This window comes from Gracilinanus agilis, chromosome 3 (genome assembly GCF_016433145.1).
Source record: "Gracilinanus agilis isolate LMUSP501 chromosome 3, AgileGrace, whole genome shotgun sequence".
In the NCBI taxonomy this organism is placed as follows: domain Eukaryota; kingdom Metazoa; phylum Chordata; class Mammalia; order Didelphimorphia; family Didelphidae; genus Gracilinanus; species Gracilinanus agilis.
Window position 1 is genome coordinate 594,822,350 of NC_058132.1, and position 22,106 is coordinate 594,844,455.

The 22,106-nt window shown below is 37.1% G+C and overlaps 1 protein-coding gene across 1 annotated transcript in view; it reads left to right on the plus strand.

Annotated features, from left to right (window-relative positions):
- The first annotated feature begins 6,325 nt into the window (after positions 1 to 6,325).
- LOC123240075 (caspase-8-like) overlaps positions 6,326 to 22,106 on the plus strand; it is a 29,071-nt gene continuing 13,290 nt past the window's right edge. The window contains exons 1-4 of the mRNA XM_044667453.1: positions 6,326 to 6,405; positions 9,861 to 10,182; positions 17,033 to 17,138; positions 19,960 to 20,101. Coding sequence (XP_044523388.1) covers positions 9,890 to 10,182; positions 17,033 to 17,138; positions 19,960 to 20,101 — 541 coding nt within the window. The 5' untranslated portion in view covers positions 6,326 to 6,405; positions 9,861 to 9,889. The remainder of the gene's footprint in view (positions 6,406 to 9,860; positions 10,183 to 17,032; positions 17,139 to 19,959; positions 20,102 to 22,106) is intronic.

Consider the following 22,106-nt stretch of genomic DNA (forward strand, 5'->3'; position numbering starts at 1 on the left):
TATCAGCTCATAAAAAAGAGAAGAAACAAAGTGAACATCAAACAAAGCTTCATGGGCCAGGTTATAGGAGAAGACCATCAATTTAGAGAAAGAAGGGAACCTCTATGAGGGTTTTAAGTTCAACCTTCTAATTTTACAGATGAGGAAACTGAGGCACAGAGATTAAATTACTTACCCTACGTCATATAGAGGTGGATCAGTAGATAGAACAGAGGGGGCCTAGAGTCAGGAAGACCTGAATTCATATCTAACCTCAGATTTACTAGCTGTGTGACCTTGGGCAAGTCACTTAATGCTGTTTGCCTCAGTTTCCTCACATATAAAGGAGTTGGAGGAGGAAATGGCAAACTATTCTAGTATCTTTGCCAAGAAAACCCATGAAGAGTCAGATACAACTGAAAATGATTGCCAAGAAAACCCATGAAGAGTCAGATACAACTGAAAATGATTGAATAGCAACAACAAAAGGGAGGATTTGAATCTTGATCTCAGGCCTTTCTATGCCATAGATATTAGTATTTTATAGACTGTATTAGAAATTAAAGGCATGGCCTTTGCCATGACAACAGAAATTTCGGTATCAACTGCAAGCTTTTGCCCTTCTCCCTTTAGTGTTTTTAGTGCATTCTTAAGGCAATTTTCATGGCCCATCCCTAGTTACTAGAGGCATGCTAGGACCTAGAAAGGCAAGTGGAAAGGGGTGTTGGTATTTATTCCCACTAAAAAAAAAGATTCAGTGGAAGTTGTTGATCACATAGGAGAATATATTGCTTATACCCTCAGTCAGGGAAGAGATGAATGAGAATCAAGGACCCTAACTCTTAGGATTAGGGGCTGTAGACCTTTTGTGAAGAAGGTTGAGTGTGCAAGTCTCACACCTATCTAAGTGATCCTTTTGAAGAAGATGGCTGATAAGAACAACTAGTCAAGAATGAGTCAGCTGAACAGGATGATTTTACACTAAAGGAATGAGACTGCTTCTTTAAGGAAAAAGCAGCAGCCACTGTAATATTATCATAAGAAACTTGGTAAAGAGAAGAAAAATGGAGAGCAGCAGGCAACAAAAGTTAGGAGGAAGTTCAAAACCATATTTGATATCTGTAAGCCAACAAAGTGAGTCTTTTTCATACATGTATAGAGTGTGAAGAATGCTCCTACTGCTATATTTTCTCTTTATGCTTTCCAAAATCCATACTAATCTATGTGACAAAAAAAATCCTCTCTGTGCTGTCTGCTAAGGACCAAGTTAAAACTTTGAAATTTGCATTTTCTTTTTTTAATTGTTATTTTTAAAAAATTATTTAATAGTTTACTTTTCCCAATTCCATGTCATTACAATTTTTAACTTACGTTTTCTGAAATTATAAGGTCCAAATTCTCTCCTTCCCTTCTCCCATCCTGAGGTGTTTTCTTTGATACTTTCTTGCAATAATAATTGTTGATTTTGATGATTTGATATTTCTTAGAATATATCTAAGCTTTTAAAAAAATCATGGCTTCCAGATAGTCCAATAATTCTTAAATTATCTATCCTGGATCTATTTCCCAGTTCAGTTATTTTTCCAATGGGATATTTAATATTTTCTTCTATTATTTCATTCTTTTGATTTGATTTTATTGTTTCTTAATATCTCACTTGTCCAATTTTAACTTTTAAGGCATTATTTTCTTTTTCTTTTTTTTAAAACCCTTACCTTCCACCTTAGAACCAAGTATTGGTTCTAAGGCAGAAGAGTGGTAAGGGCTAGGCAATGAGGGTTAAGTGACTTGCCCAGGCTCACATGGCTAGGAAGTATCTGAGGCCAGATTTGAACCTAAGACCTCTCATCTCTAAGTCTAGCTTTCAATCCACTGAGCTACCCAGCTGCCCTTCATTATTTTCTTGAATGAGCTTTTGAACTTCCTTTTCCATTTAGCCAATTCTATTTTTCAGATTTTGCACAATTCTGCTTTTTAATAAATTTTTCTCTTCAGTGGATTTTTTGTGACTCTTTTACCTTTTGGTGAATTCTGCTTTTTAAGATGTTATTTTCTTCTGCTTCTCTTATTTGACTTTTGAATACCTCTTTGAACTCTTACATGGACAATTCCCATTTTATTTTGAAGTTTTGCACATAGTATTTTTTTTAACCCTTAACTTCTGTATATTGGCTCCTGGGTGGAAGATTGGTAAGGGTGGGCAATGGGAGTCAAGTGACTTGCTCAGGGTCACATAGCTGGGAAGTGTCTGAGGCCGGATTTGAACCTAGGACCTCCTGTCTCTAGGCCTGACTCTCAATCCACTGAGCTACTCAGCTGCCCCTGCACATAGTAGTTTTGATCTCATTGTCCCCATCTGAGTTTGTGCCTTACTTTTCCTTATCTCCATAATAATTTTCTATGCTTGTGTTTTTTGTTTTTAAACCCTTATCTTCTATCTTAGAATCAATATTGTGTATTAGTTTTAAGGCAGAAGAGTGATAAGGGCTGGTAAATGGGGTTTAAGTGACTTGCCCAGGGTCACACAGGTAAGAAGTATCTGAGGTCAGATTTGAACCTAGGACCTCCTATCTCTAGGGTTGGCTCTCAATCCACTGAGCCACTGAGCTGTCCCTGTTAAATGTTTTTAAAAATGTTTGCTTATTCTCCCATCCTTTTTCTTAGCTTTTATTTTCATCCTAAAAGTGTGCAGTATTCCCTGGGTAGGGGACATTCTTAAACTTCAATTTTTTCTTGCTGCTACTCTTAGTTCTGGATATCTGCAAATTTGAATTCTTCCAAGGTAGTTTGATGATCTGTGATTCAGTCTTCCCCTTAGCCTGCAGTTGGCTTGCATAGCCAGGTACTCAGTGGTGGCTCATGACCTCACCAAGAGATTTTTCTAATGGCTCAAGACTTCCTGTGGGTTGTAGTTCAGAACCTTGAGCAGTGTGGCAAGTGGACAGGGGAAGTATTCTGCTAGAGCTCCTGGGTGTGGCCTTTCTGGGGGCTGTACTCTCCTCTCACGCCAGGGAAACACACTTTTTCTGTCTACCTTCCCAGGAGTCTTTGTTATCAAGAAGTAAGTAAATAATCTGAGTAGGGTCAAATGAAAGCAATTTGGGTGTGAGGAAGGATAAAGGGGGTATTAGGGATTATAAGGTGATTGGAGGGGGAATGAAGGTAAGGGAAGGTATATAGGAGATAGAGGAAATGGGGTATGTAGGAGAGGGCAGCTCAAACAGATTTATTCCCAGGGGCTTGAGACAGAGAATACAGGAAGGAAATTAGGGCCAGTAATAAACGTTTAGGCTTGACTGGAGAGTTTCTCTTGTTAGTTTCTCCAGTCTCTTTTGGGAGGGGTCGAGAGGGCCCCTCCCTGCCAGTCAAACTGATGGCTGGAGAAAGTCTCGGGGAGGTACTTCCTGCCAAGATGGATGCTCAAGTTTTCTCAAGAATGGGAATGGAAAAGAGTGAAGAATCAAATTAACACTGAAGTGGAAGTCCTGCATAATTGAGACTATGGGAGTACATTCCATAGTAATAGGAAAGTTGGGAAGGAGGGGAAGTTTTGGATAGGGAAAAATAATGAATTCTTTTTTGGACATGTGTTTGAAATACCAATTTGAAATGTCCAAGAGGAAGGTAGAAATATATAAGGAGCCTAGCAGAGAGATGTGGTAGATATATAAAATCAAGGAATCATCTGCGTAGTGAGGATAATAAAATCCATGGGGAGCTGATGAGATCACCAAGCAGTATAAATGAGAAATGAAAGAGTGAGGAGGAAAGAGTTTTGTGAGAACCCATGAAAAGTGAGCAAGCTATGGCCAAAGATCCAGGAAAGGGTAATCAGACATATAGGAGAAAAAGAGGAGTGAGCAGTATCATGAAAACTTAGAGCAGAATATCTTGAATGAGAAGGTCAACTACAAGATCTAATGCAGATAGATTAAAGAGGTTTGCAATTGAGAAAAGGCCATTAGATGTGACAGATTATTGATAATATTGGAGAGATTGATTTCAGTTGAATAGTGAGGTCAGAAGCCAGATTGCAGAGGATTTAGAAGAATGTCAGAAGAGAGGAAACTGAGGCACTGAGTATAGAGGGTTTTCTAAAGTATTTTAGCCACACAGGAGGAAAGATATATAATGACAGCTATGGTAGAATCAAGTAGAAGGTGGAATCAAGTGAAAATTTTTTAAACATGAGGAAGTCTGGGGCATATTTATAGGCAGTAGGGAAGGAGCCAGTAGATATGGAGAGGGTAAATAGTCCCTATAACCCGTTGACCTCTCTCATTTCTTACTCATAGACTATATTTTACAATGTCTATAACTCCATTCCCAAAGTCCACTGATATGAGACTCTTTCCTCATAGATGGAGGTGAATACCCTGCCCTATGTAAGGGATGAGTTAAATTAGCAGTAGTGAGAGAGCTCTAGAGTGTCTAGTCTTCTCTGAGTTCAGGTGCTACTGGCTTCTAACTCTGAGAGAGAAGATGAATGAGGCCAACTCCACTTCAGGTTACTGAAAAAAAAAGTCTTTAGGAAGGCATGAGAAGAGCTGCTGATCTTCATCATGTCTTATTCCCTAACTTGCTATATCCGAATCTTCAGGGAATTTCCCCTTGTGAGAGATCTAGAACTTTCTCTCTTGGCTGAACTGAGTCATCTCTCTCCCATTGGTAGAGACCCTTTATTCTATATTGTTTGATATATATTCTCCTATGTATATCTTCTCTAATTTTCCCCTTGCTATGCTCGGGTACAAAAGTGGGCAAGGGATCAAATCTAGGATATAAAGTTTGAGGTCTTCCTCTTCCCCAACAATGAACAGTGATCAGAAGTTAGAGTGAACCTGAAAATCTCACTCTCTAGACTAGTGATGGCGAACCTTTTAGAGCTAGAGTACTGGACACTGCCCCCAGCCCACCCCCCAGACATAATGCCATGCCTGCTCCCCCACTCCCAGAGACCATGTGCTGTGCCCCTCCCATCCTCACTTGCTGGGTATGCCCCCCTTGCCCCACAGAGGGGAGGGAGAAAGTGTTCTCATTGGGCTGTTGGACTGAGGAGTGGGTGAAATGAGGAATGTCTTCAGCTAGTATAAAGAGGGAGAGAGGAGTGGCCCGAGCACTCCCCTCCAACTCTGCCACCTGTGAGTCACCCATCTTCCCCGCTGTGTGCTCCCATTGGGCTTCTGGGTAGAGGGGACAAATGATGTGAAAAAATGTGGTCAGGCTCAGTGGAGAGGGGGAGGAGAGCAGCTCCACCCAAATCTCTTTGCCTTTCTAGTAACAAACTCTGGGAGCAGGGGGTGGGGAGGAAGGGTGGCCAAGTGGCCACAGAGAGTTCTCTGTGTGCCATCTTTGGCACTTTAAGCCTTCTGTCTTAGTATTAATTCTAAGGCTGAAAAGTGGTAAGGTCTAGGTAATAGGGGTTAAATTAGACTTGCCCAAGGTCACACAGTTTGGAAGTATCTGAGGTCAAATTTGAACCTGAGTCCTCCTGACCCAGATCTGGCTCACTCTGAGCAACCTAGTGCCCCAAGGCATATTGTTTTACAACACTTGGGGAAAAGTTGTGGTATGTTGTCAAGAAAATGAAAACAAAATTAAAAAAACACTGACTTGAGAATCACAAAGCAAATTCAAGATCTAACTCTGTTACTAAGGATCTGGGTAGCAATGGGCTATATTTCATTTCTGGTCCTCTGTTTTTTCATGTATAAAATGAAGGGAGTTAAGGGTCTGTTTTCAGAATATGGATGGATTGTTATTTTGAAATAACATATTTCTTTATATAATATCTGTGACCTGAATTAGTTTTGTGTGTCCAGTGATTGATCTTCCACTCCTAAGCATGGCACTCTTGGGCACCCCCTCCTCAAAGGATCTTGGACTTGAAAGTGCCTCCAAAATCAATAGGATAGAGTGGTAGACAGGACATTGGACTGCCAGTCAGAAACCTGAGTTAGCCAACTGTATGTGTGACCTTGGTCAAGTTCCTTTAGTTCTTCAGTGATCAGTTTCCTTACATGAAAAACGAAGAGATTGCTTTAACGATCTTTTCTCCCATAACATATCATTGATGGTGCTGAGTGTTTTTTCCTGTCAGACAGAGGGATTTCCAGAACAGTCAGTGGGGAGATTTACTGAATTTTTTTCTTTATGACAATGTCACTGGGGTACCATGAGAATGTATTTTATGGCTAAAAATTTATGGAAATGTGTTTATGGCATTTTCTCTTTGGCAAGGAGTAGATGCGATGCCTTTAAAAAAAAAAGGAAAGAAAAAAAGTTGACTGATGAGTCATTTGACAAAGTCACGTAGTTCATAAGCTGCAACGTTCTTTAGTTTCTACCGGAGTCCAGGAGGTGGGAATCGTCTCGCTTGCTTGTCCAGGAAAACATGTTTTGATCTTCAGGTAGCCGATCTTAACAGTAAGTGAAGAACTTTGTTTGTAGATTTAAAGGAAAAGCAACTTACCATTAGGAAAATATCTGAGCAATTCTTTAATGTTCTTTTAAAACTTTACTTCTTTCTTTGGTGCCTATTTGTTATGTATGTGATCAAGCAAAAAAAAAATGGCATGAATTTTAGTTCTTTTTCCCTTTTTAAAAATTCTAAATGTATGGCTAATTCCCTGAGCTCTCACATGAACTGGACATTTGTGGCTTTCTAAAGAAAGAGGAGAGGCAGCTGTGACTGGGGACCTAGAAGAATTGGAAGTGCTTGCTTTCACTGCTCCAGGATTCTGTGGGCTAAGAATACTTTTCAGGGAGAGAAAGATCTTTTAGGACTAGGGTTAAGGGCAGCTCTAAAATAGAATAGAATATACTTCTCCACCACCACCTACAGTCTCAAACTCACACGGGGTTGGAATAAATTTGACTGGGCACGTGAAAAGGGAATGGAGATTCAAATGGACATTGTTATTTCTTATTGGCTAAACCAAGAAGCACCCGTAATCCTCAAACGGCTTCTTACAAACTCTATGTGTAAAAGCAACTTAGAGATCATTTTGGACTTGGAGTCAGAAAGACCTGAATTCAAATCATGTATTTAACATTTACTGTCTCTGAAGCCATGAGGAAGTCATACAATCTCTGAGCTCAAGGCAACTCTCTAAGACTTATATAATGTAATATATGGAGGAAAAATCAGAAATCCTTAACATAAATCCAGGAACAAATCTTTTTATTTTGGCATTTATTCATTCGTTCTTTTTTTTTATTTTTAAATAAAAAACTCTTACCTTCTGTCTTAGAATCAACACTGTGTTGGTTCTAAGGCAGAAGAGCAATAAGGGCTAGCGGTAAGGATAAGCGGTAAGGCAATAAGGATTAAGTGACTTGCCCAGGGTCACACAGCTAGTAAGTATCTGAGTTAAAATTTGAACCTAGGACCTCCAGTCTCTAGGCCTGGCTCTCAATCCATTGAACCACCCAGCTGCTCCTTCCTTCTTGAGGTGTTTAGTTTGGGGGAATCATTTTTTACATACTGTGTTATCTTGCTCTTAAATTCTTAAGAATTAGAAAAAAGGGGGCAGCTGGGTGGCTCAGTGGATTGAGAGTCAGGCCTAGAGATGGAAGGTCTTAGGTTCAAATATAGCCTCAAGACACTTCCTAGCTGTGTGACCCTGGGCAAGTCACTTAACCCCCATTGCCTAGTCCTTACCACTCTTCTGCCTTGGAACCAATATGTAATATTGATTGGAAGGTAAGGGTTTTAAAACAAAACAAGACAAAACAAAACAAAATAGAAAAAGCATCACTGGAAACAAATTCGTGTAATAATATAAAAATAGTCAAGTGCTTTTTTTTTTTTTTTGCAAAGGGTAGACTAATTTGCCTCCCAATTAAATGTCAGAATTAAATTCTGAAAGAAATCTGCTTTTCAAAAAACCACACTTATGTTAACTTTGATGTATAGCAGTGATTCCCAAAGTGGGTGCCACCGAAGCGGTGATGGCCACAGGTGCATTTATCTTTCCTATTAATTGCTATCAAAATTTTAAAAAATTAATTTCCAGGGGGCTAAGTAATATTTTTTTCTGGAAAGGGGGTGGTAGGCCAAAAAAGTGTGGGAATCACTGATGTATAGGATTGTGCTTTTTCTCTACTCCTGCCTGTGGACTTAGCTTTCTGGACTCCCACTCCACTAACCAACCAACCTAACTAACCTAAAAAAAATCCTCAAAGTGAAAGCAAAACTGAGGCCCAGACGGGCTCAAATGTCTAGTCTAGTATGTCTGTCTTCCATTAGAGCTTGGGTACTGTGTATCCGTTCCCAGCCCCTGTGTTCCACCCATTGTCTGTCCTCTCTTCTCTATGCCCCTGTCCAGCCTCCATGTGCCATTCTTCCCCCTTCTGCCAGGTCCTCACATGGCTGGCCCAGCTCCCATGTTTCTTCTGCTCTTTTCTCTGTCTCTGGCCCCTCTTTCTTGAATCCTAAGCTGGATCCCTCCCTCCAGTCTTCCTGTCCCCCATCTTCTTCCCTCTCTTCCTTTTCCATAGCCACAGGCAAATTCTCATTACATAAAAATCACTTTACAGAACGGTCCACTTAATATAAAATATGCACTGACTGAATAGGAAGTCTTAAACTGTTTTGGGTCATGGATCCTTTGGTATTCTGATACAGTCTATGGATTCTGCACAATGAAGTTTTAAGTGCCTCAAATAAAATACAAAGAAAGCTACAAAGAAAATCATTGGTATTGAAATATAATCTGCAAGTAAAATAGCCACAAGAAAACAATATACATAGTAACTATGGCATTGTAAATGGAAAGAATGACACACCAAAAAAATTAAAAGTAAATGTAACAAAATTATAAAGATCAAGTGGAACTTGAATGAAAAGGTACCCCCAACCTAATCCTTCGTGGATGGGAGCTTCACAGGTGTTACACATTGCACGTGTTTTTGGACTTTTTCCACTCTAGTGATCCGTTATGCTAACATTTTCTTTCCTATTCTCAAAATGACTATTTGTCATGCTGGATGGGTCTTTGGGAGGTAGAGGAAGAGGAGTACATGGAATATTATGATGGTGTAAGAAACAGAAAATGTCAATGAAAACTTAATAATAAAAAAATACAATTTGTAGACAATGAGACGATGGTGATGTATGGTCATGGGGTGGTCTCATAAATATTTTAATTTCAAACTTGTGACTTCTAGGCATGTGCAACAACATTAATGTGATATGGAAATATCTGATATTTAATCAGTACAAAGTCACAGGTACTGCTATTACTGCTATAGTTTGTTACCTACATTCCTAATTGAAAGAAATACTCAATTCAATTAGTGGTTAGGGAAGATAACAATGTAATTTTTTTTCCATCCAAGCTCACAGACCCCCTGAAATTTATTCTTGAACCCCTTGTAGATGAAAAACTTTTGGTGTAATATGAAAAATTGACAATGGCAAAATCTCAAGCTATCTATACCTGGTCTATCTTATGCCCAAGAGCAACTACTATGATATAATCAACCATGTCAGATTTGAGGGAATTGAGTATGGGGGGGGGGAGGTAAGGTGGGAGAGAGATCTATAGTCTACCACTGTCTCCACAATTCAGAAAAGGGAGCAGAAATCTTGAACTCTAAGACAGAATTGGATCTTTCAGGTTACCTTAAGCTCCTGGGAAAGATCTCTATTCTTGAATATCCTGATAAAAAAATAATGCTTCTTGCCCATTCTCCCTAAAGGTTATAGCTAAAGGTAAAAAGATAAAAGTGAAAAAAATGTCAATGAGAAAGCAGGGCATTGGGTTGGTACTGTATTTTATGATTGTAGATTCATGCCAATACCTATGTCTATCAAAGTGGTCAATCTGTGGTCAATAGTGGTCAATAATGGTCAATAACTCTTATTATCTTATCAGGTTTGTATTTCTTCCTGGACAGTTGAAGAATGGAGGAAACACTACTAAAAATCAATAATGAACTGACAAGAAGTGATCTTGAAAAACTAAAATTTCTGAGCTCTGACATCTTACCATTAGGGAATCGAGAAAACATTCAGGAACCTCTAGCACTCTTCCAGGCACTCCAGAGAAGGCAATTGTTGGACAACTATTCCATATTAGAGGAACTTTTGTTCCTAATAGGCCGAAAAGATATCTTGACCAACCAACTGAATGTCAGGAAAGAGGAGGTGGAGAGAAAGCTTCAGCACTCAGACAGCCTGAAGGTTTCTCCCTATAGGTAAGTAGCACCAAGTTCCCCCACATCCCTCTAGAACCTTTCTTTTGTAATGCATAAAATGCATTACAACATTTTATTACTTGTATTATAGTTCATGGTATATATCTACCTCACTATCCTACTAGTTTGTAAATTCCTTAAGAGACATGAAGGTGTATTGTGTACCTTATCTATTCCACTGATCCATTGCTCTATTTCTTAGCCAGCACCAGATTATTTTGGTGATTATGATTTTATAATATAGTTTTTGAGATCTGATACCACTAGGCTACTTTCTTTCACACTTTTAAAAATTGATTCTATTGATATTCTTTTAATCTTCCAGATACATTTTATTATTTTCTCTAGCTCTATAGAATAATTTTTTGGTAGTTTGATTGGTATGGCACTGGATAAGTAAATTATTTTAGGTTAGTGTCATTTTTATTATACTGGATCTGCCTACCCATGAGCAATTAATATTTTTCTAATTGTTTAGATCTCTCTTGATTTGTGTGAAAAGTATTTTGTAATTGTATTTATATAGTTACTGGTTATATATATAAATAAATATAGTTATTTATATAGTTCTTTTGGCAGGTAGACTCCCAGGTATTGTATGTTGTCTACAATTCTTTTATTCATTTATTTTAAACCCTTACCTTTCATCTTGGAATTAATATTATGTACTGCTTCCAAAGCAGAAGTGCAGTAAGGGCTAGGTAATTGGGGTTATTTGGCTTTCCCGGGGCCACATAGCTAAGAAATGTCGGAGTCCTGATTTGAACCCAGTACCTCCCATCTCTACACCTGTCTCTATACCCATCTCTCTCAGTCCACTGAACCACCTAGTTGCCCCTACAATTATTTTAAATGGAATTTCTCTTTCTATTTTTTCCTGCTGAATTTTGTTGGCAATATACAGAAATGCTGATGATATGTGTGGGTTTATTCTATATCCTGCAACTTGGCTGAAGTTATTAATTATTTCAACTAGTTTTTTAGTTGATTTTCTAGGATTCTCTATATATACCATCATATCATCCACAAAGAGTAATAGTTTTATTTCCTCATTCATTGACTGTCCTAATTCCTTCAATTTCTTTTTCTTCTCTTATTGTTGTCTCTAGCATTTCTAGTACCACAGTGAATAATAGTGGTGATCATGGGTATTCTTGTTTCAGGCCTGAGTTTACTGGGGAAGGCTTCTATCTTATCTCTGTTACAGATGATGCTTGCTGATGGTTTTTAATAGACAATACATCTAATTTTAAGGAAGCTTCATTTATTCCATTGCTTTCTAATATTTTTTCAATTGGAATGAATGTTGTATTTTGACAAAAGCTTTTTCTGCATCTATTGAGATGTACATGGATTTTTTTTATTGACATGGTCAGTTATGCTGATAGATTTCCTAATATTGAGCCAACTTTGCATTTTTGAATCATGCATATGAATCCCACCCGGTCATAGTATATGATCTTTGTGATACATTACTGTAATTTCTATGCTATTATTTTATTAACATTTTTGCATCAATATTCATTAGGGTAATTGGTCTATAGTTTTCTTTCAGTTTTTGCTCTTCCTGGCTTAGGTATCAGTACCATATTTGTGTTGTAAAAGGAATTTGGTAAGATCTCTTCTTTGTTTATTTTTCTTTGTTTATTTTTCCAAAACAAATATTTAGATAGTATTGGAGTTAATAGTTCTTTAGATGTTTGGTAGAATTCACTTGTAAATCCTTTTGGATCTGGGGATTTTTTCTTAGAGAGATCACTAATGGTTTGTTCAATTTCTTTTTCTAAGATAGGATTATACAAGTAATCTATTTCTTTTTTGGTTAATCTGAGCAATTTATATTCTTATAAATATTCATTCATGTCACTTAGATTATTAGATTAATTAGCATTTAAATGGGCAAAATAGCTCCTAATAATTGTTTTAATTTCTTCCTCATTGATGGCAAATTTACTCTTTATGTTTTTGATACTGGTAATTTGGTCTTCTCCTTTTCTTTTTTAAAAACCAAATCAATCAATGGTTTGTTTTTATTGTTTTCTTTTCACAAAACAAGCTCCTAGTTTTATTTATTAGTCCAATGATTTTTCTTACTTTCAATTTTATTAATCTCTCCTTTGATTTTCAGGATTTCTATTTTGGTGTTTAACTGGGGGCTTTAATTTGTGTCTTTTCCCCCTAGTTTTTCTTAATCACATGCCCATTTTCATTGATCTGCTCTTTCTCTATTTTACTGATATATTCATTAAAGGATATGAATTTTTCTCTAAGTACTGCTTTAACTATGTCCCTAAAATTTTGGTATATTGTTTCATTGTTGTCATTTCTTTAATGAAATTATTGATTATTTCTATGATTTGTTCTTTGACTCACTCATTCTTTGGGATTAGACTAATTTCTAATTAATTTTTAATGTTTCCATAGCCCTTTACTGAATGTAATTTTTTATTGCAATATGGTCTGAAAAGGATGAATTTAATATTTCTGCTTTTCTGCATTTGGTTATGAGCTTTTTATGCCAAAATACTTGATTCATTTTTGTGAAGGTGCCAGGTACTGCTGAAAAAAAGATATATTTCTTTCTATTCCTGTTAGTTTTCTCCATAGTTTATCATATCTAACTTTTCTAAAATTCTATTCATCTCAATTGGGGAATGGCTAAACAAATTGTAGTATATGATGGTGATGGAATACTGTTGTGCTATAAAGAATGATGAACAGGATGATTTCAGAAAGATCTGGAAAGATCTTCATGGCCTGATGCAGAATGAAGTAAACAGAACCAGGAAAACATTATACTCAGTAAGAGCAATATTATGGAATGATCAACTGTGACAGACTTAACTACTCAGCAATACAATGATCCAGGCCAGTTCTGGGGACTTATGACAAAGAATGCTCTCCACCTCTAGAGAAAGAACTGTTGGAGTCAGAATGTAGATGAAAGTATACAATTTTTCAATTGTTTATTTGGGTTTATGTTTTGGGGTTTTGGTTTTTTATAAGATTACATTCCTTACCAAAATGAACAATGTAGAAATATGTTTTGCATGATAATACATGTATAACCCAGATTGAATCACCTGCCAGCACTGGGAGAAGGGAGGGAGGAAGGGAGGGGGATGAGTTTGATCATATAACTTAGGAAAACTCATATAGAAATTTATTATATGTAATTTTATAAAATTTTTAAAAATAAAATTCTATTCATCTCCTTAACCTCTTTCCTACTTATTTTAAAGTTAGATTTATTTAATCTAAGAGAAAAAAGTTGAGATTCCCTTCTGGTATAGTTTTGCTGCCTGTTTCCCTCTATAACTCATTTAATTTTTCCTTTAAGAATTTGGATGTTATGCAATTTGGCACATATATTTGTAGTATTGATATTGCTTCATGGTTTATGGTACCTTTTAGCCAAATGTAGTTTCCCTCTTCATCTCTTTTAATAAGGTCTGTTTTTGCTTTATCTGATCTCATGATTGGTATCCTGGCCTTTTTTTCCCTCCTAAGGGCTGAAGCATAATAGATTCTGCTACTGTCCCTTATTTTAATTCTGAGTGTGTTTCTCTGTTTCAAGTGTATTTCTTATAAATCACATATTGTTGGATTCTGATTTTCAATCCATTTTCTGTTTGCTTACATTTAATGGATGAGTTCATCTCATTTTCATTCACAGTAATGATTACTGTTTCTTTCATCCTATTTTCCTCTGTTTATCTTTCTCTCTTTCTTTTTATCTTGTCCCTTCTCTGAATTATGTTTTGCTTCTGATGACTGTTTTCTTTTTTCCATCCTCTTTTACTTCTCTCCCTCCACACTTCTCTTATCCTTTTCCCTTCCTATTTCCATGCTGGATAAGACAGATTTTTTTTATTACCAGTTGAGTATGTCTATGTGTTTTTCTCTCTTTAAACCAATTTAGATGTGAATGAGGCTGAAGTGTTGCCTGCCCCTTCCTTCCATTCTCCTTTTATTATAAAACTTCTTTCTCACACATCTCTTTTATGTATTCTTCCTTTCCTATTCCCATTCTCCCAGGCATCCCTCTATCTCTTTCCTAATTTCTTGGGATGGCATCACAACTTAATTGATTTATTTCCATGCTCTTTTTCTATATAGAGTCCTTCTATCTACCCTAATAATGTTAAAGTTCTTAGAAGGTATAATTATCATCTTCCTATATAGGAATGTAAACAGTTTAACTTTTGTTGCCATCACCTAGTCCCATAACTGGTGTATAATTCACATAGACTCTAGGCCAGCTTCCACCTCCATTTCACACATCTTTCTTTCCAAACTCCTACTTTTTCTTGGGCTGAAAAAATGTCTCCCTATGACCTTTTGTTGGTTTTGTCCCTCCAAAATTCAATATGCAGCATTATTTTAAAGTTGTTTGGAAGGAAATGTAGGGAGAGCTCAGTGTAGTGCTTTCTCTACTCCATTATCTTGGCTCAGATTATTGTCCATCTGCAGGACTTGAGTAAAACACAAATAACAAAAATTTAATTTAATAAGCTGCCCATACAATTATGAAATATTTTATAGCATCTTTAATTTTAGTTTTTGTTATATTGTGAGTTCTGAGTTGTCTCCTTCCCTTCTCCCAACCTCACATTAAGGAAGGCCAACATTTGATACAGATATATATATCTGAAACCATATAATACATATTTCTATATATTGGTTCTTTTTCTGGAGGTAGAATAGCATTTTCCTTATTACTCAGTATAGTTTAGAAAATTCACAGTCAGTCTTTGAACAATTTGCTTTTACTGAATACAACATTCTCATGGTTCTGTTCATTTCACTCTGCATTATTTCATGCAAGGATTCCCACGCTTTTCTAAAATCAAGCTGTTCACCATTTCTTATATCATGATAGTATTTCATCACAATCACATACCACAACTTATTCACCCATTTCCTAATTGATGTGCATCCCCTCAGTTTCCTATTCTTTGCCACCACAAGAAGAGCTACTATAAATATTTTAGAACATATAGGTTCTTTTCCTTTTTCCCTGATGACCTTGGAAAAGAGACCTAATATCTGAGAAGATAGCAGAATAAGGCAGGAAATTACCTGTCTCTCTCAAATTCTACCCCAACCCTACCACCAAATAACTTAAAAAAATGCCTCAAAGTGAATTTTAGAATGGCAGAAATAATTAAAAGTCAGAGTAAAACCATCCAGTTTAAGATAACTAGGAAAGATGTTAGGAAAGATTTGACCCACTAAGGTTGTGGTCTGGCCAGAGGGAAGTCCAGATAATGACCTATCAACAAACAGCAAACCCTGGGGAACTTTGGTCCCATGGTAGATGCCCTGCTAAAGGACCTAGAAAACTGAGGATTACTTTTTGTCAGTCTCCTGGAAAGTGGAGCCCTTAAATTCAGATTCAGGGCAGAGATGACCTGAGTCTTGGGGTGGTGCATTTCTGGAACCATGGGAAATGACAACATGTGGGTGGTTGGAAGCCCCTGGTTTGAATGTAGAAGTGGAGAGGGATACTTGGGGTCATTCCTAAACCAAAGCATAAGCTGGAAAAGGGGTAGCCACAGCTGGCCATGGATTATCCATAGTACATTAGAAAAACCAAAAAGTCAAAGACCTCATTTCTTGTACAATTGAATAACAGTGGACCTTTGCTTCACATCTGATGTTATTGGGAAGGACTTGAGCTTATCCCCATTACAGATAAAGCTTGCTGATGGTTTTAAGTAGATTTTTAAAAAATCATCTTAAGGAAAAAAATCCATTTATCTTTGTATTTTCTAGGAATGAGTGTTGTATTTTGGCAAATGTCTTTTCTGCATCTATTGATATAATTGTATATTTTTGTTGATTTTGTTATTGATATAATCAATTATTTTAATAGTTTCCCTTATATTGAATTAGCCCTGTGTTCCTGGTATAAATCCCACTTGGTCACAATATATAATCTTTGTGATATATTGCTGTAGTCACCTGGCTAATATTTTATTTAGGATTTTTGCATCCTTGTTTATTAGAGAAACTGGTCTGTAATTTTCTTTCTCTCTTTTTTTTTTGTTCTTCACAATTTAGATATCAACACTATATTTGTTTCAGAAATGGAGTTTGGTAGGGCTTTTTCTTTACCTGTTATTCCAAAATTTAATATTGACTTAGTTCATCTTTAATTGTTTGGTAGAATTGGTCCATAGATTTGCCCTGGTCTATATCATTAGGGAGACAGTGACTTAGTGGATTGAGCGCCAGGTCTAGAGAAGGGAGGTTCTCAGGTTCAAATCTGGCCTTGGATGCTTTCTAGCTGTATGACCCTGGACAAGTCATTTAACCAGCATTACCTAGTCTTTCCTGCCCTTCCGCCTTGAAACCAATACATAGCATTGATTCTAAAGACAGAAAGTAAGGGTTTTAAAAAAATCAAAAGGGCAGAAAGATAGGTGTGTTGGGGCAATCAGCCACTCTAATTCACTTTCTTATTCCTAAATCATGAACATTACTATCTTATTATGTGCTTATCTATATTTAAGTGATTATCTTATCATTAATCCTAAACATTAAAATTGACTTAACTAAGTCATTGAATCTATTAATAGCTGGGATTGTCTTTTACTACAAAATCAGATCAATCAGTTAATTTAATTTTAATAATTATACTTATGAATCAATCATTTCTATCAATAAACAAACATATTAACTGGGCCACTTGTAACAAGTACTCATTGGTAGTGATCCATGTTATTTGGCTAGAACAAGTTGGATTTAGAAGATAAAAATACAAGAAATGCTAGCTACTATTATTGTTATTTTTTAGGAAACTTATTTTCTTCAATTTAATAACATTTACTTCTTCTTTTACCAGAAAGCTACTATTTAACATTGCAGAAAACATGACCGATGATTATCTTGAAAGTTCTAAATTTCTGCTCCAAAAAACGCTTCCACTAAGTAAACTCGAAGATATTAAGGTGAGAAAAATCATTCATAGCTGACTGATGCACAGAAATTTCTATGTAAATAGGCTGATAATTGTCAAGACAGGGGAAGAGAAAGTAAAATTGACTATAATGCTAGGAAATCATGGAGGGGGTGGTGTGGAGGGGGAAGAGGGGGAAAGGGCATTATCCTCTTTCTTCACTGAAGATCTCCATTTTAGAACTGGTCAGTTGCTGGGCAGGGTGGGGTGTAGTGGGGCGTGTCAGACCAGACAGCTGTGGTGAAAGGAATATTGGACTAAAAGCCATTTTTTGTCCTAGCCCTGTGGTTAGCTAACTATGTAATATTGGGAAATCATCCTTCTCTTTCTCGTCTCATTTTTTCTATCTGTAATGCCTACAACCCATTTCTATAGTATTTGAAGGTTTACAAAGTATTTGCTGTATAATAATCTGATGTGGTAGACAGTTTAGATATTGAGAGTTCATTTTATAAACGAGCATAGTGAAGCTTAGCAAGATGAAAACACTTGATTAAAGTCCCACAGCCATTTGGGGGTCAAAGCCAGGATTTATACCCAGACTTTTTTGACTTTCAAGACAATATTATTTCTATAACATCTCGTCCTTCTTAAGGGACTGTTAGATAAATCTCTAGGTCTCTTTTTTGTTTTTAAACTATTACCTCCTGTCTTAGTATCAGTTCTAAGCCAGAAGAGTAGTAAAGGCTAGGCAAATGGGGTTTTGGGACTTGTCTAGGGTTCCCAGCTAGGAAGTATTTGAGGTCAAATTTGAATCCAGGTCCTCCTGACAATAGGACTGGTGTACTATTCAATGGGTTACCTACATGTCCTTCTTTCTTGGTTTAAAAAAAGACACTTAAGAGAAAAGAAGCAATATATAAGAATTATGAACACGAAATTTCTTTTTCTCCCTCAAAGACTGGAATTTGCCAAGGTTGTTTCATGAAGGGTAACAGGGAAATATATTCAATGTGAGGCAGTGGCACTGTACCACTGGGAACCATCCTGGATTTGGATTTGGAGGATAAAGATAAGAGCTGGAATCTCTACTTGGCCACTTACATCCTCTATAGTTATTGACAAGGCAATTTACCTCTCTGGGTCTCAATTTCCTTATCTTTTTTTTTTTAATGAGTTGAATTAGATGGCCTCTAAAGTCCCTTCCAGATCTAAATATATAATCTTATGGACCTTTAGGAAACAACTCCTCAAAACTTGATAATAGGCTGCTACAGGGTAAGAACTAGGTCTTTTTGGGGCAGCTAGATGACTCAGTGGATAGAGAGCCAGGCATAGAGAAAGGAGGCCCTGCCTCCAAATCTGGCCTCAGGTAACTTCCTAGCTGAGTGATCCTGGGCAAGTCACTTGCCCCCTTTGCTTAGCCCTTATCACTCTTCTGCCTTGAAACCAATATGCAGTATTGATTCTAAGATGGAAGGTAAGGATTTTTTTTGGGGGGGGGATCCATGTTATGGAAGGTTTTACTTTTTAAATTTAATTTTTATTGTCATGCAAAACACACTTCTATATTGGTCATTGTTGTAAAAGCAAATCATACATAACCAAAACCCCAAAATAAAACCAAAGATATACTGATGTGAAAGACGACTCCAACAGTTCTTTCTCTGGCGGTGGAGATTATTCCTTGTCATAAGTCTTTCAGGATTGTCCCAGATCATTACATTGCTGAGATATTCACAGATAATCATCATCCAATATTACTGTTACTGTGTACAATGTTCTCCCAGTTCTGCTTATTTCTCTCTGCATCAGTTCCTGCAGCTCTTCCCAGCTTTTTCTGAAATCATCTTACTTATCATTTCTTATAGCACAATAGTATTCCATCACTAACATGTACCACAATTTGTCTAGCCAATCCCCAATTGATGGACATTCCCTCACTTTCCACTTCTTTGCCACTACAAAAAGAACTGCTATAAATATTGTTGTACAAGTAGGTCCTTTCCCTTTTAAAAAAATTATCTCAAGGGGAAAGTAAGAGCATAAATCATGTAACCATGTTAACTTTTCTAAAAAATAAATATTAATAAATGTTAAAAAAATTATCTCTTTGGGATACAAACCCAGTAGTAGTATTATCAGATCAAAGGAAATGCACAGATTTAAAGCCATTCGGGCATAGTTCTAAATTGCCTTCCAGAATGGTTGAATTAGTTCACAACTCCATCAACAATGCATTAGTGTCCCAATTTTGTCACATGCCCTCCAATATTTGCCATTTTTCTTTGCTGCCATATTGACCAAATTAATATATATGAGGTGGTACCTCAGCATGGTTTTAATTTACATTTCTCTAATCAAGAGTGATTTAGAACATTTATTCATATGATTTTTGATGGCTTTGATTTCTTCATCTGAAAATTGCTTGTTTATATCTTTTGATCAATTGTCAATTGGGGATTTATTTTAAACCCTTAGCTCCCGTCTTAGAATCATACTGTGTATTGGTTCCAAGGCAGAAGAATGGTAAGGACTAGGCAATGGGGGTTAAGTGACTTGCCCAGGGTCACACAGCTAGGAAGTGTCTTGAGGCTATATTTGAACCTAAGACCTTCCATCTCTAGGCCTGACTCTCAATCCACTGAGCCACCCAGCTGCCCCCTGGAACTTTTTTTTTTTTTTAAAGAAAATAACTAAGTCTTCTACATTCTTTTTGTTTCTCATAGTTTCTGCTCTAATGCTGGCCACATGAGAAATCAATAAATCCCAGCAACTTGTGAAGACATAGAAGAGAACCTAATCTTACTCTGGTTACTCATGTAAAGGTGGAGAGAAAGGTTCACTCTTTGTGTGTTGTTTTTCATCCACAGACTCCATTAAAGCTTTTCACTGAAATGGAGAAAAATGGAAATATACATAGAAATGACCTTGAGATATTAAAGGAAATTTTGCAGAACATGAATGCTGAGAGTCTGCTACAGCTTATTAAAAACTATGAAGCAAAAACAAAAGGTAAGGATTAAACTTTGAGTGATGTGGAATTTTAAGATATATACATACTTACATCTATCTAAAGTATATCTATATATCTTGTTGCCGTTCAGTTGTTTAGTTGTGGATGATTCTTTGTAATTTCATTTTGGGGTTTCCTTGTCAAAGATACTGGAGTGGCTTGCCATTTCTTTGCCCAGATCATTTTATAGATGAGGAACTCAGGCAAACAGGGTTAAGTGACTGGCCCAGGGTCACATAGCTAGTAAGTATCTGAAGTCAGATTTGAACTCATGAAGATGAGTCATCCTGATTCCAATATATAATGGAACCCTGTCATATATTTATGTTGAGATCAAGAGAGACAGAGACAGAGAGAGACAGAGACACAGAGACACAGAGACAGACAGGTAGGTAAATAGATATTATGGCATTATATATATATATGTGTATATATATATATGTAAAGGCAACATGACATATTAAATAGGATGGTAGCATTAGTTTTGGGATGATTTAGATTCAAGTCCTGATGTTAAGGCTTATTAGCTGTGTGACCCTAAACAAGTTCCTTTAATTCTTGGGCAATTAAATAGGACTTATCTTTAGTACTAGAGACAGTTCTTAGAAATTTCCTACACTGATGAAATTGCCAGTTCTTTAAATATTTGCTTTTCTTTTTTTCTCTGTCATTTTCTCTCTGATTTTGTCTCCCTGCCTCCAACTGTCTCTTTCTCTTTATCTCTCTTCATTCTGTTTCTGTCTTTTTCTATCTCTTTCTCTTTCCCTCTCTCTATTTTTCTCTCTTTTTCTCTGTCTCTGTGTCTTTCTCTCTGTCTCTCCCTCCTCTCTATCTGTCTCTTTCTCTGCCCCCCCCTCTCTCTCCATATTTGTGTGTGTGTGTGTGTGTGTGTGTGTGTGTGTGTATTCACACACATGCAATTTATTTTTGGACAGGTTCTGTAATGCATATATAAGGAATTCACAGTTAGGTGAGTCTCTACCAGTTCAGAATGGCCACTATTTTATAATTTTAAGTCTTAAAGAGATGTTATTAAGGTAGAATCAGCAGAAGTAAAACTTTTCTAACAGATCCGGAAAATGCACTGAACTAAATCTCTGTGAGGAAATCCAAGAAAATAACACCAGGAATCGCTTTTCCAGCCCAGATTGGCACAGGAAAACAAGAAAGAAATGTCCGTGGACAATGGGGACCAGGTCTGGCCAGGAACTCCACTCAGAGCATTCCAGTATCCAGGGGCAGTTCCCCAGAACCCAGCCCTGCAACCACCTGCAGGAAATGGGAATGAGCATCAGACTGTAATTCTGTTCCTCATTACCCAGTTCCAAGTCACAGATGCAGGGTGAATAGAGGAAGGAACTTCCTCCCCCGGAAAGGAGGAAGTTCAGAGGCAAACAGCAGCTTTGTAGTTTGAACCCCAGAAGAGAAGTGGAGTCTCAGTACCAACTTCTAGCCCAATCTGAAGCCTACAGGAGAATAAGCAGGGCAAGAATGCCATGGCAAAAGGAAGCCCAGGCTTCTGTCACTTGAAATCGGAAGAGCTTTACAGTTGGCTGAGTCCAGCAGTATTCTGCTCTACTGGAGAGCAGTCACTTGTAAAGATCATAATCATCTCTTCCTCAATTCACTGCTCCCCAGACTGACCCAGAAGGGGTGGGGAGAGAAGAGTCTAGTTTACTTAGTTTGCCTGCTTCCATTGAATGGGGGGCTCCAGCTTTTCAGGCTTTATTTTCCTTTGGTCCCAGAAGACTAATGTCCTCTAAATAATAGTAAATACAGGGCTGATCATTTTTAGACTCGATTTGGTATCAGCCCATGATAAAAAAGTGAAGAACAATAACATTGTCTGGATCAGGAAGTACAATCCATTTTCCTAAGTGTTTCCAGGAATGAAGAAACTTCCTGTATTTATTTTCTGGGTCCTCCCTCAAAGGCAAGACTTTCTCTGCTCCTGTTCTGTAATTTTTCTTTTTCATTCAACTAGCCTTGGATCTGAAGGACCAG